The sequence below is a fragment of the Myxine glutinosa genome, unplaced genomic scaffold (genome assembly GCF_964187855.1).
Source record: "Myxine glutinosa unplaced genomic scaffold, kmMyxGlut1.1 SCAFFOLD_394, whole genome shotgun sequence".
NCBI lineage: Eukaryota > Metazoa > Chordata > Myxini > Myxiniformes > Myxinidae > Myxine > Myxine glutinosa.
Window position 1 is genome coordinate 107,519 of NW_027616500.1, and position 12,746 is coordinate 120,264.

The 12,746-nt window shown below is 47.5% G+C and overlaps 1 protein-coding gene across 3 annotated transcripts in view; it reads right to left on the minus strand.

Moving 5' to 3' along the window:
* Window positions 1–12,746, minus strand: part of RHBDL2 (rhomboid like 2) — a 69,824-nt gene that overhangs the window by 18,613 nt on the left and 38,465 nt on the right. For all 3 annotated transcript variants that reach the window (XM_068099277.2, XM_068099278.2, XM_068099279.2), the window contains 2 exons: window positions 4,807–4,907; window positions 4,149–4,209 (listed from right to left, as the gene is read on the minus strand). In XM_068099277.2, the coding sequence (XP_067955378.2) occupies window positions 4,149–4,209; window positions 4,807–4,907 (162 nt within the window). The remainder of the gene's footprint in view (window positions 1–4,148; window positions 4,210–4,806; window positions 4,908–12,746) is intronic.

The following is a 12,746-nucleotide window of genomic DNA, read 5'->3' on the forward strand; positions in this document are numbered from 1 at the left end:
ACCTGGTGGTAGCCCCGAATGAGGTCGACCTTGGAGAAGATCACCCGCCCCGCCAAATGGGCGGAAAAGTCCTGTATGTGTGGTATCGGGTACCGGTCGGGGGTGGTGGCGTCGTTGAGGCGGCGGTAATCGCCGCATGGTCGCCATCCGCCACCCGGTTTGGGCACGATGTGCAGGGGTGAGGCCCACACGCTATTCGAGCGCCGCACAATTCCCAATCACTCCAGCGCATCAAATTCCGCCTTCGCCACGGCGAGTTTGGCCGGGTCGAGGCGGAGAGCCCTGGCGTAGACTGGTGGACCTGTGGTCAGGATGTGGTGTTTGACGCCTCAGGATGTGGTGTTTGACGTATTCGTATTCGTATTCGTATTTGACGTATTTTGAGCTTGACGGCGACGGCCGAAAACGTCGGCTGCGTGAGGGCGGGAAACTCGGCGAGTAGGCGGGTGAAATCGTCCACGGCCGGGAGCGCGCAGGCTAGCTTGGTCGGAGCGGAGCCGCTCAATGAGCAAGCGAGCGAGCTGAAGGTCTCCGCGTTGATGAGCCGACGCCGTTTGACATCGACCAAAAGCCCATGCGCGCAAAGAAAATCTGCACCCAGCAAGGCCATGGGCACGTTCGCCGTGATGAAGTCCCACCTGAAGCGCTGGCCCCCGAAGCAGAATGCGACGCTGCGCGAACCGAAGGTGCGGATGGAGGAACCGTTTGCGGCGACCAAGGGCAAGGCGGGGCCGCAAAGCGCGGCCTGTTTTTCCTCCACCGAGGCGGGTATCACGCTCAGCTGAGCGCCGGTGTCACACAAAAAACGCCACCCGGACTCCGTGTCCGTGATAAACAGAAGGCTGCCTGAATGGCCGACGCTCATGGCAGGCAGCGAGCGCCGGCCTGGTCGTTTCCCGACCCGCCGAAAGTGCACGGTGGGCGGCACGTTCTGGCCTTCTGCCCGAACCTGGTGTGGTAAAAGCACATGGTCCACTGTGGTGGAGGCTCCGGCGGTCGCGTCGGGTTCGGTCGACGGGGCGTCGTGGCGGCCGCAGCCGTCAGTGGCGCGGACTCGGCCGGTGGAGGCGCCGGTCGTGGCGCGGGCGTTGCCTCGGTCGGCCCAGGGTCCCAGGCGGCCGCTCCGACGTGTCGCCTGGCCGAGCAAAATTTATCGGCCTCCTTGGCCAGGGCGCGAGGGTCCGTGATGGGCGAATTAGCCAAAGCTAATTGTACCTGCCCGGGTAGCTTCCGGAGGAACAGCTCGCGGAAGAGGAAGCCCGGGCTGTGGTCACCGAGAAGAGCAAGCATGTGGTCCATGCTTTCGGACGGACGGGCCTCGCCCAGCTCCGGGAGGTGTAGTAGTTGTCGTGCGCGTTCGGTCTCCGTGAGTCCAAACGCACCGAGGAGTAGGCCTTTGAGCGCGCCATATTTGTCGGCATCCAGCGGGTGCTGTAGGAAGCTCAGGACCCGGGCCACGGCGGAGGCGTTGAGCGCGGAGACCACATGGTGGTAGCGCGTCGTGTCCTCCGTAATGTTCCGCAGGGCGAATTGAGAATCCGCTTGAGCAAACAAAACGGCCGCGTGAGATTCCCAAAAGCCCTGGAGCTTCAAAGCTACAGCTGACTCCATCGCCGTGTTCGTAGAAAGGGGTCACCAATTGTGGGAGCTGTGCTCGCATGATAAAATCGGACAAAATGGACGACGCCAGGAATGAAGTTTCTCTGAGCTATTTATTCCCAGCTCACTCAAACGAACTCAAAAGCACCGAATCAGCCCATCGAACGGGCGGCAATATATATCAGAAACTCAACACACAAAAGCCACGCCTCTCCGGCGGGGCATGGTATGCAAATAGATAAGCCACGCCTCTCAACGGGGCGTGGTATGCAAGGCAAGCGTTCGCCCGGTAAAGGCAAGTCTCAACACGCCCGGGCGAGTCCGGACACATGACCGCTCGCCGGTTGCGTCATCGGCCGGTGCAGGGTAATTGTGTCATGCTACCGGTAACCGCTACACCATCCTGGAATAGAAGGCAAATTGTTTAAAGCTACTGCCGAAACACAGGAGTGCACCATGGACAGGAAGTTGGGTAAGACAACTGATGATGAGATGGGATTAATCCTAAGGGAGAGCAGGCATCTGTGGAAGAACTCCTCGGCTGAGTTAATATCAGGAGCGGCAGATTTCGAAGACCAGTCGTGACGTGAGATGGTGGCTTGCAGTCCCTGCCAGGCTGTCTGGGTGAACTAGCAGACTCGCCGTCGCTGAGGCGCCTCTCTGAGAATAGCCAAGGAAATGTTGACTCTCACAAGCACATGGTCAGATGAACCAATTAGAGCAGAGGAAGAGCAGAAGACACAACGTTGTGGGGAAGTTGGTCAACACAAAGTCCAGAAGGGAGGATTTGCCATTGCCAGAAATCCGGATCAGAAAGCTCACAGGTTGATTTAGTCCCATGGAGTCACAGAAGGCCTTTGCTAAAGTGCCATAGCTGGAGAGAAAGAGTACCAACACTCAGCCTATTTGCATGGTAAAATGTTAAATCACCACATATGAAGAAGAGCGAGTTGGGATTAGTGCTTAAATGTTGGTTCATGTTGTCCGAGAAAGATCTAAATGGAGTCGTCACTATTTGGTGGGGATATGGGGGAGGGTACTGACATTGAGGAGTTAGACACCGTTATGGATGAGAAGGGGGGAATCAACGGTCGTGTGCAGACAACCTCTGCAAACTGGACTTCTCAAGATTCTTAGTCTGGATATACGGAGACAGACATCATGGGAGGGGTGAAATGAATGGTTGTTGAAAGCACAGCGAAAAGTTGTGCTGTAGGTATGGGGGGGGGGGGGGGGGGGGGGAGAAGTGTTGATTGACCAGTCATTTAGGAGTGAAACAGGTTTGGGAATATGCCTTGTGAAGAAGAATAAGAGGGGGAATATATTTTTATGAAGAAGAAGAATATGTCGTATGTTCTTGACAGAAAAATAAGCCAGGGGAAGCACTTTAAAATGTTATTTAAATATTTAAAAGGAAGAAGCGTTTCTTTCAATCAAGGTTCAGCTTGGATGTTTTGAGAAAAGGAAGGGATAAAGGCATGAACGAAGGAAGGAGAGAGGCAGAACAAGCTTGTGATTTATTTTTGAGTGAAAAGTTTTTTTTTTGAAGCAAGGCAAGGGAATAAGATAAATTTGAGGAAGCTGAAAGGACAACACGTTGGAGAAAGAAAGCGGAGTGAGGCATGCGGCGTCAAAGCAGAGATAATCTATATAATAATAGCGTAAGGACTCGACTTTGTTATCCCTTTTACGCCGCACCCAGTGACCCGATGCCCACGGCACTAATGGATTGACGATCTACGAAGCGCACTCTTTGTTTATCACGTTCAGCCATACTCGAAAAATCTGAATTAGCCGACGTTGGGGCCCAAAAGCATCCGATTAACTGCCGATACGACGCCATCTTACGACGCCATCGTATTGGCGTCTGCTGGGCGAAGGCGAAGCAAGCCGCCCGCTGATTGGACAGGCGAAGGCAAAAGCAATCTGTCCACTAAGTGGACAATCCAGAGCATGCATTTGTGCCGGTGTCGGCGATCGTTGTTCATATACGCACTCTTCATTCTCATCTTTCTTCCTAACTCTTAATCGGACAAGCAAATCCCCTATGCCATCCATAATGGTACACTCTATCCATACACCACATCCTCCCTTCCGTGGATGTTCCACGGGTTTCGGCTAGTTTAAAATAATTTGATAAATAATTTGCATGCCGACTAGTTAAGGCCTGGATGAGTAGGCCAGACACTCACAAGGAGACAAATTTGACAACATGGGAATTTATGGGAATTTGGACGAAAATACAAACAGCAACACGGGGATGAAAATAAAATGAAGACATGGCGGATGTGGACAGGAAAACTTCGCTTTGATGAACTGGAAGGAGAAACTGCACGACCCAACATCCAACGTGCTCAGACCCAGACCGGCAGTCAAAACGATTTTAAACGAAACAATAAAAAGAATGCACAAAAGTGTGGATTTACAGGATTTTACAACATATATAAGTTTTGACAAAACTTGATAATATTTTTTCCACATTTACAATGCGTGTCCGATGTTCTTTTTTTTTTTTTTTTAATTGTAAGTAGGTAAAGTATGAAGCTTACCCATGACAGAAATGAATGCAATTCTAATTGCACGAAAAAGTGGCTTCATCTGATCAAAGTTCTGGAACAGAAACACACCATCATTCACCAATTCACATTTTACTACAGTATCTCAGCACAAAGTAATTTCCTGAATGTCAAACTTACAAAAACATTCCAACAATGTAACACTGGTTCACCAGTCATAATGGAGGTAACTAACAGTTTCTGCCCTGGCCATTGATACTTAAACATTTTGATACATCGAAACATTGATTGAACTGCTAACTGCGCTAAGCGAAACTGCCTTTTATTGTACAGTTTTGGTTTGATACCCAACCTGACTATAAAGTGCCATCCTGGTGCTTCACAGTCAAGGCATTGGCAAGCGAATAAGAGAAGAAGAAGTGGTCAATAAGAGAAGAAGAAGTGACCACAAGAAGTGGTCAAACATCATGAAGTGTAGTGTCCGTCGGAGGGGCTGTTAAACCACCGTCCCAACAATTCGTATTCTCATTTGTGGATGTGAAAGATCACACAATGCCTTTAACAAAGGGCAGGCCGTTGTGTGCCTGTACCCTGTACCAATGCTAGATTCAAGTCCCGATATACGATGGCCACTACAGTAGCGGCACAGCCGCACCCATATACTGTAAATGATGACATGATCAGGACATACCACAAGCACATTTGTGAAGTATCCTCCGATGAGTGCATAAACCCCTCCAGAGGCACCAACCAGTGCAACCTCGGGGTCAAATATGGAGCTTCCTAATGAGCCTGGAGCAACAGGAGAGAACAAATGACTATAGTTAACTGAGTGTGCAACCTCTTGTAGATCACAAAATTTTCAACAAATCTCCAACAATTTCCCCTCAATTTCATTGTGGTTCACCAGTCATACTATATGGTATGGTACATTGTATGGTACATTGGATGTTGCATGCCCTGTTGTCCAGCTTTTTCATGACCCTTGAACCATGTGCAACAAACATGTGCGATGATTTTATTTTTTTACTCAAGGGTCATTGTTGTTCAAAGATACTCTGCTCAAAAGTAAGAAAACAGGAAGCCAACTCAAACAACCCTCACAAAACAACAAAATTAACAAAATAGAATGATAAAAATATGTTTTAAATAAATTTTAATATGAAATTAAATTGTTTAAAAAAATAAAATTAAACAAAAATTAACATATGACATGCATATCAGGGGAATCAATGATAAAACAAAATTAGGAAGTGTTTTAAATTTCAGCACACATTTGAAATTTACGAGTAATCGATAGAAGACTTGTGTATTCCGGACGAAGGTTCCCATATATTGGGCAGGGAGGTGAACTTCTTAACATGTGGCCAAGAAACATTCATACGTACTGTTACGGATTCATCACTTCCGTCGTTGTGGTTTTCATCCACTGGAAGCATTTTTGGTTCCATGTACTATTATTGTTATCATTTAAGTGAAATGGAGATAACTGTTTTCAAAAGGTGAAAAATTAGTGTTTTAAAAGAAACCGGAAACCGGATCGGGAGAAACCGGAGAAGGAGGAAGCGAAAAGCGGAGCAAGTGAGGTCGGGAAGAAAAAAGCCGAGCTGCTTTGAGGTCTTGAGGAGATGCGGGCGAATGGGGGTCACGAGCGAACTTTGGTTTTCCCGGGAAAGGGATTCCTGTGACAGAGTGGTTATTGCTGTGACAGATAAACCTGCATGATGGTTTTTGCGGTTGATTCCGAAGAGAATCGTTGTTGGAGAGCAGGTACGCTTCCATTACGGGCCCGCCCGCCATTTCGCCTCGCTCCCACCATTTCGCATCGCTCCAGCCTTTTCACCTCGCTCCAGCCATGTCACTGCGCCCAGCCGTTAGCCTGGTTTGCGTGTGTAACGTGGATTTCGATTGGGAATTTGCGGTTCTCCGTTGGGGAGCCGCTGAACGTTCATACCTGAAGGTGTCATTTCCCAGTCGCCTTTTGGGTGCACCTTTGCGGCGGCTCTTTGGCAGCGTTGACTGTCAGCCGACCTGGATTCTAATCTCAATACGACCTTTTTCTTGCGATCACCGGAGCGTGGATCGACTTTGGCTTGGTGCCGGGACAGAGACTTTGGGGAATGTTCTTTTCACTCACTTGGAGCACAGTGAGTTATTGAGTAAGAAACTGATGGTACCATCATAGGAATTATATGGTATTTTGGTTGTGCAATTGAAAGTACTAGGGCATGCCCGTACTATATATATATCTAAAATTATATCCCCCCCTCTATTTACATGAAATGGTTTGGTCCATTCTCAAAGCCAAAGCGAACGGCTTGCGAGTACGGTAGAACCCCCCCCCTCTATTTACATGAAATGGTTTGGTCCATTTCCTATCCGTAATGGCGCACGCTCTCACAGGAGCTCCGGAGGGTCGCATATCGCAGTTACGATGAATCGCAAATTAGTTTTAATTAGTTTTAAAACATAGTTTAACGCCAACATAGTTTGCCAACGTGAAATAAATGAATACGCTCTCAAATGTGCCGTCCGAGGCAGAGTCTGTTCGCCACGTTCGGCACACGTGAGAGCTCGCTGCTCTCTGATTGGTTGAATCGTTTTTTGGACATAGCTCGGTAAGTAATTGTCCGATTAATATGAAACCTTGAAAAGGCACATCCTCGGGTCCCCAACAATATACCTGGCAAGTTTAAAGTATATCGGACCCGTGGTTGTCGAGAAACAGCGGTCACAGACACACAGACATACAGACATACAGAGATTACTGGAATTATAGATAGATATTGTACTTGTGCTGTTATTCTTGTGTGACATTAATACAATACTTGTTTTTTGGTAACAATCGGTTGGTGTGGTTTCACCATTGGTCATTGACACACATAATAACACATCTTTCTGCCATGACTCCTTTCGGGGCTCGGATGTACACCATGACCGGGGTTTGGGGAGGAGCACCTAACAGAAATTGGGGGCTCGTCCAGGATACAATTCCCGAACATTCCCAGAATTCCCAAATTTGGAATTTTTTAACATTCCCAAATTTTTCTAAAAATTTGAAATTTTTTGTGTGAAGGTTAACAGGTTCTAACTAATAGTCACCATGGTGTTTGACGCAGAAAAGTTTTCGACGTCCCTAATGAGGCACCGTTCCAGGCGTTAAAAAGATCGGAACTCATGATATTGGCCAAATATTGTAACTTGGAGGTCCGTTTTAGTATGAAAAAAGCAGAGATGCAGACATTGGTGGTAGAATCTCTAGTGGGCCAAGGAACATGGGAAGAGGTAGCCTTGGATTGGTTACCAGAGGAAAAAGGAAATGTGGAGCTCTGGAAAATGGAGATGCAACTGCAGAGCCAGGAAAGGTTAAAAGAGTTGGAATGGAGAGCAGAAAAGGAAAGAGCAGAACAGGAACTCGAACTCGAGGAGAGAAGAGCTGAGGAAAGAGCAGAGGAAAGGAGAGCTGAAAAGGAAAGAGCAGAGGAAAGAGCAGAACAGGAACAAGAACTCGAGGAAAGAAGAGCAGAGGAAAGAGCAGAGGAAAGGAGAGCCGAAAGGGAGTTAAAGGAACGGGACATGGATTATCAGAGGGAACTTAAACTCAAGGAGCTGGAATTACTGGGGGAACGGAGAGAAGAAGTATCCATGCCGGCTAGTTCGACAACCAGTCAGAACTCTTGGGATGTTGGTAGGCATGTAAGGCTGTTTCCACCCTTCAATGAAAAGGAGGTAGCCAAGTTTTTTTTTACACTTTGAGAAGGTGGCTCAAATGTTAAAATGGCCTTTGGGGTCCTGGACTATGTTAGTACAAAGTGTTCTGGTGGGTAAAGCTCAAGATATATTTTCGGCTTTACCGATTGATCAATGTGCAGATTATGAGATAGTGAAGAAAGCCATTCTCAAAGCCTATGAATTGGTCCCTGAAGCTTACCGACAAAAATTCAGGAATGCCAGGAAGAGGGAGGGTGAGACCCATGTGGAGTTTGCCAGAATGAAGGAAACTATGTTTGATAGGTGGTGTGACTCGAAGGAGATTGGGAAAGACTTCAACCTTTTACGACAATTGATCTTGGTGGAGGAATTCAAACAGTGTGTCCACGTGGACATTAAAGTACATCTGGATGAAAAAAAGGTACCGGAGTTGTATGAGGCAGCAACATTGGCAGATGACTCTGCCTTGACACACAGTATGGGGTTCCACAAACCTAACTTCCCACCTAGAGTTAGCCAGGGGAGTTACGGCAAATCAGGTTCGGAGAACAAATTTTCATGGAGGCGGCCTAGAGAGGACTATGGGGACAAATCTGATACCGCGACTTTTAGGGATCAGAAGACTGCAGTTCCAAGGCAGACCTATCTTCTGGAGTTGGTGTCAGGACCGGTCACTGTGGGGTTACAAGCCACTCTTCCTGTAGAGGGAATCTCTTTTATTATCGGGAATGATTTGGCCGGTGGTCGAGTTTCTGGTAATCCGATGTTGGTTGAAAAGCCCAGTATGGAAAATAACACAGCACAGTTAGAGCAGGAGATTCCGGGTATCTTTGCATCATGTGCAGTGACTCGTGCAATGGGTAGGAAGCGCTCTGAAGAGAAGGAGAAGGAAGGCGATGTGGATTTGAGTTCCATAGAGAGATTGGAGGAAAAGTCTGGAAGAAATAATAGGAAAGGGAGTGACATCAAGGAACTTAAGGAAAAGGTGGCATCTGGACCAAACGAGGAAATGGAGTGTCCATCGGAGACATCTGGGAACGAGGCTGAACAAACGGTGCTTGTCCGAAAGAGACTTGTTGAAGAACAACACGGAGATTCGGAGCTCCGGAGTTTGATTGATAAAGCCATTACAGAGGAAGAGGCTATGAAGATACCTGTTGGTTACTTCATGAAAGGGGAAATACTCATGAGAAAATGGAGACCACCGGAGGTGCCAGCAAATGATGAGTGGAAAGTTCATTACCAAATTGTGGTGCCACCGCCGTACCGGAGGGAGATATTGAGTTTGTCACATGAGACACCTTTGGCCGGGTACCTTGGAGTGAACAAGACATGTGACAGAATATTGGTACATTTTTTCTGGCCAGGATTGCGACGTGATATGGCGGAGTTCTGTAAATCTTGCCATTCTTGCCAGCTGGTGGGAAAACCTAATCAGAAAGTCCCATCCGCACCTTTAAAACCAATTCCAGCTTTTGAAGAGCCATTCAGCCGAGTCATTATTGACTGTGTAGGCCCTTTACCTAAAACGAAGTCTGGACATCAGTATTTGCTGACCATCATGTGCACTTCCACGAGGTTCCCAGAAGCAGTGCCTCTTAGAAAAATTACTGCGGCAGTTATTGCAAAGGCCTTGATTAAATTTTTCACTTTGGTTGGCCTACCTAAGGTCATCCAGTCTGATCAGGGTTCCAATTTCATGTCAACGCTTTTTCAGCAAGTCGTACACCTGTTGGGAGTGGAGCAAGTAAGATCAAGTACTTACCATCCCGATAGCCAAGGGGCCTTGGAAAGATTTCACCAGACATTGAAGAATATGATCAGAACGTACTGTTTTGAATGTGACAAGGATTGGGATGAGGGAATACCCTTATTGTTGTTTGCTACGAGGGAATTTGTTCAGGAGTCATTGGGATTCCGTCCTTTTGAACTTGTGTTTGGACACGCAGTGCGAGGACCATTGAAATTGGTGAAAGAACAGTGGCTACAGGAGGAGTCGCAGTCAACAGTGGTAGAGTATGTGTCAACGGTTAGGCACAGATTGGCAAAGGCTTGTGAAGTTGCGAGAGGAAACTTGAAAGTGACACGGGATAAAATGAAAGTGAGACATGACAAGAAATCTCAGATAAGAAATTTCAGTCCTGAGGACCGAGTGTTAGTGTTGTTTCCTGTTCCAGGTCAGCCACTACAGGCTAGGTATTTTGGTCCCTATGCAATCGAAAGGAGGGTTAATGAAACAGATTACGTGGTGACAACTCCCGACCAATGGAAAAAGCGGCAGCTGTGTCATGTCAACCGACTGAAGAAATATTATGAGAGGAAGCCTGTGGAAAAAATGGTTCCTGTCTCACCTGTCGTACCTGTAGTCGGGGTGCAAGAGAATCCAGAGTTAAAACTCTACTGATCACAACCCCTTCACCTTCATTCAAAAAATGAAAAATAAAAATCAGAGGTTGATGAGATGGAGTTTGTCTTTGCAGGAGTTCAACTTGGAAATTGAGCATGTAAAGGGCAGGGAAAATGTTGTTGCTGATGCTTTATCCAGAGTGAACTAACTTTGAAAATTCCTGTAGGGTGTTTGGAAGTTTTGTTGCTTTCTTCTGGGGAATATTAATTATTGTTGCTCACGCGAGTTGATCATTTGGGTGTGAGTTTTACTTTTGTTTGTTAAAAAGGGTTTTTGCATGAAAAGAAAGTTTTCACTATGTTCAAACTTTCTTTCTTGAGGGTGGGGAGTGTTACGGATTCGTCACTTCCGTCGTTGTGGTTTTCATCCACTGTAAGCATTTTTGGTTCCATTTAAAAAAAATAATTTTTGTACACTGAATCGAGGCTCGTGAAAGAGCTAACATTTATTTCACAAACAACTCAACCAGACAAACAAAATATACAAAAAGAGGGAGCGGAGGACAAGATGGGGAGAGAAGGGGAAGCACACAACCACAACATTTGAGAGCAGGGAGAAGTGTGGGAGGGAGAGGGCTTGGGGGCAGGAGGCGTGGGAAGGGGGGGGGGGGGGTGGGAGAAGTATAAAACACAAGGGTACCGAAATTAGCGGGGGTAGAAAAGATCAAGGTTTTGGATGGGGGAGGATAAGAGATGGTGGTGAACAGCTGTTTTAAAGACCTGGAGGGTGGAGTGGGATTGAAGAGAGTGAGGGAGTTTGTTCCAGAGGTGGGAGAAAAGAGGAATGAAGGAGTGAAGGTGAGCAGAAAGTCTTGATTTTGGCAGTTTAACCATAAGAGGGTTGCAGGCAGATCTTGTGCGACCTGTAGGAATATTTGGGGGACAGAGCCCAGAGAGGGCTGGGGGGGCAAGGCCAGAGAGGAGTCGGTAGAAGACGGAAAGACCACCAACCTGCCTGCGGTGAGTGAGTGAAAGGCCCTTGGAGTTAGCTTCATCGCGGGAGATTCCAATGATTCTGAACGCTTTGGTTTCAACAGCGTGAAGACAGGCTAGATGTGAGGCAGGAGCACCAGACCAGAGGGGAGAGCAGTATTCCATAGAGCTGCGGATGAAAGCCTTGTATGTGGTGAGGAGCTCAGGTGTGCCAAGGAAGGACTTCGCACAACGGAGGATGCCCAGTCGGCGACTGGCTTTGGAGGCCAGATTTGAAATGTGGATTTCCCAGGAAAGATCATGGCAAATAGTGAGACCCAAAAGCTTGAGTGACAGAACTTCTTGGAGAGGATTATTCAGAAAGTGGATGGGAGGGTTTTCCAGTCGGTCTTTTCGGAGAGACATCGTAAGAGTGTGAGATTTATCAGGATTGAAAGACATGTTCCATTTGTTTGCCCAGTCTGTGATTTTGTCCAGGTCTGCAGAGAGTGAGGAGGCTGCAGACTGCCGATCTGAGGGATGAGGAATGGAGCGACAGAGAGTAGAGTCGTCAGCAAAGAGATAGAGAGGATTTTCAAGAGAGTCAGAGAGATCATTGATGAAGACCAGAAAAAGCACAGGGCCCAGAACACTACCTTGGGGAACTCCAGCCTGAACAGGAAGAGGAGATGAGAGAAATCCATTGGCCACACGTTGACTACGACCAGAGAGGAAGTCCGCCAGCCATGCGTGGAGATTTCCATGGATACCAAAGGAGGAGAGTTTGGTGAGCAGAGCAGGGTGCCAGACCGTATCGAAGGCACGTGAAATGTCAAGGGAGACGGCTCTAATTTCCTGTTTGGCGTTGAGGACCTCCATCCATTGTTGAGAAAGCAGAAGCAGCATGTCCAGAGTAGAGTGACCAGGTCTGAAACCAAATTGATGATCAGAGATCAAGCCATTGGAGAAGAGGAAAGATTTCATATCTGAAGCAATGATGGATTCCATGACTTTGCTGATAATTGGGAGAAGGCTGATTGGTCTGTAGTTGCTGGGATCTGTTTTTGCACCTTTTTGTACAAAGCGGTGATGTTGGCTGATTTCCAAGCAGATGGCAGATGACCTTGAGCAAAAGAGAGGGTGAAGAGAACAGAAAGAGGGAGTGAAAGAGCGGAAGCACATGATTTTAGGACCCGTGGGCTGATGCCGTCAGGACCAGTTGCAGAATCAGAGTCGAGGGTTGACAGAAACTTTTCCACCTTGTCAGGAGGAAAGGACACAGAGTCCAGGAGCAGCTGGGTACGACTGGGTACGGTGGGTACAGAGAGGGATGGGTTTGGGACACAAGATTTAGAGGCAAACACAGAGTTGAGGCATTCAGCTTTTTCACGTGCGGAGTCAGCCGTTAAGCCGTTTTAGGTGAGGGAGGGGATGGAGGGGGAACAAACACCAGAAACAGATTTGACCAGACGCCACCAGGATTTGGAAGAGGGAGACAGATAAGAGAGTTCGGTCTTGAGAACTGTGAGATATTGTTTCCTGGCTCTCCTGAGGGTGGACACACACTTGTTTCGGGCTTTGTGAAAGGAAATGAGATTTCCT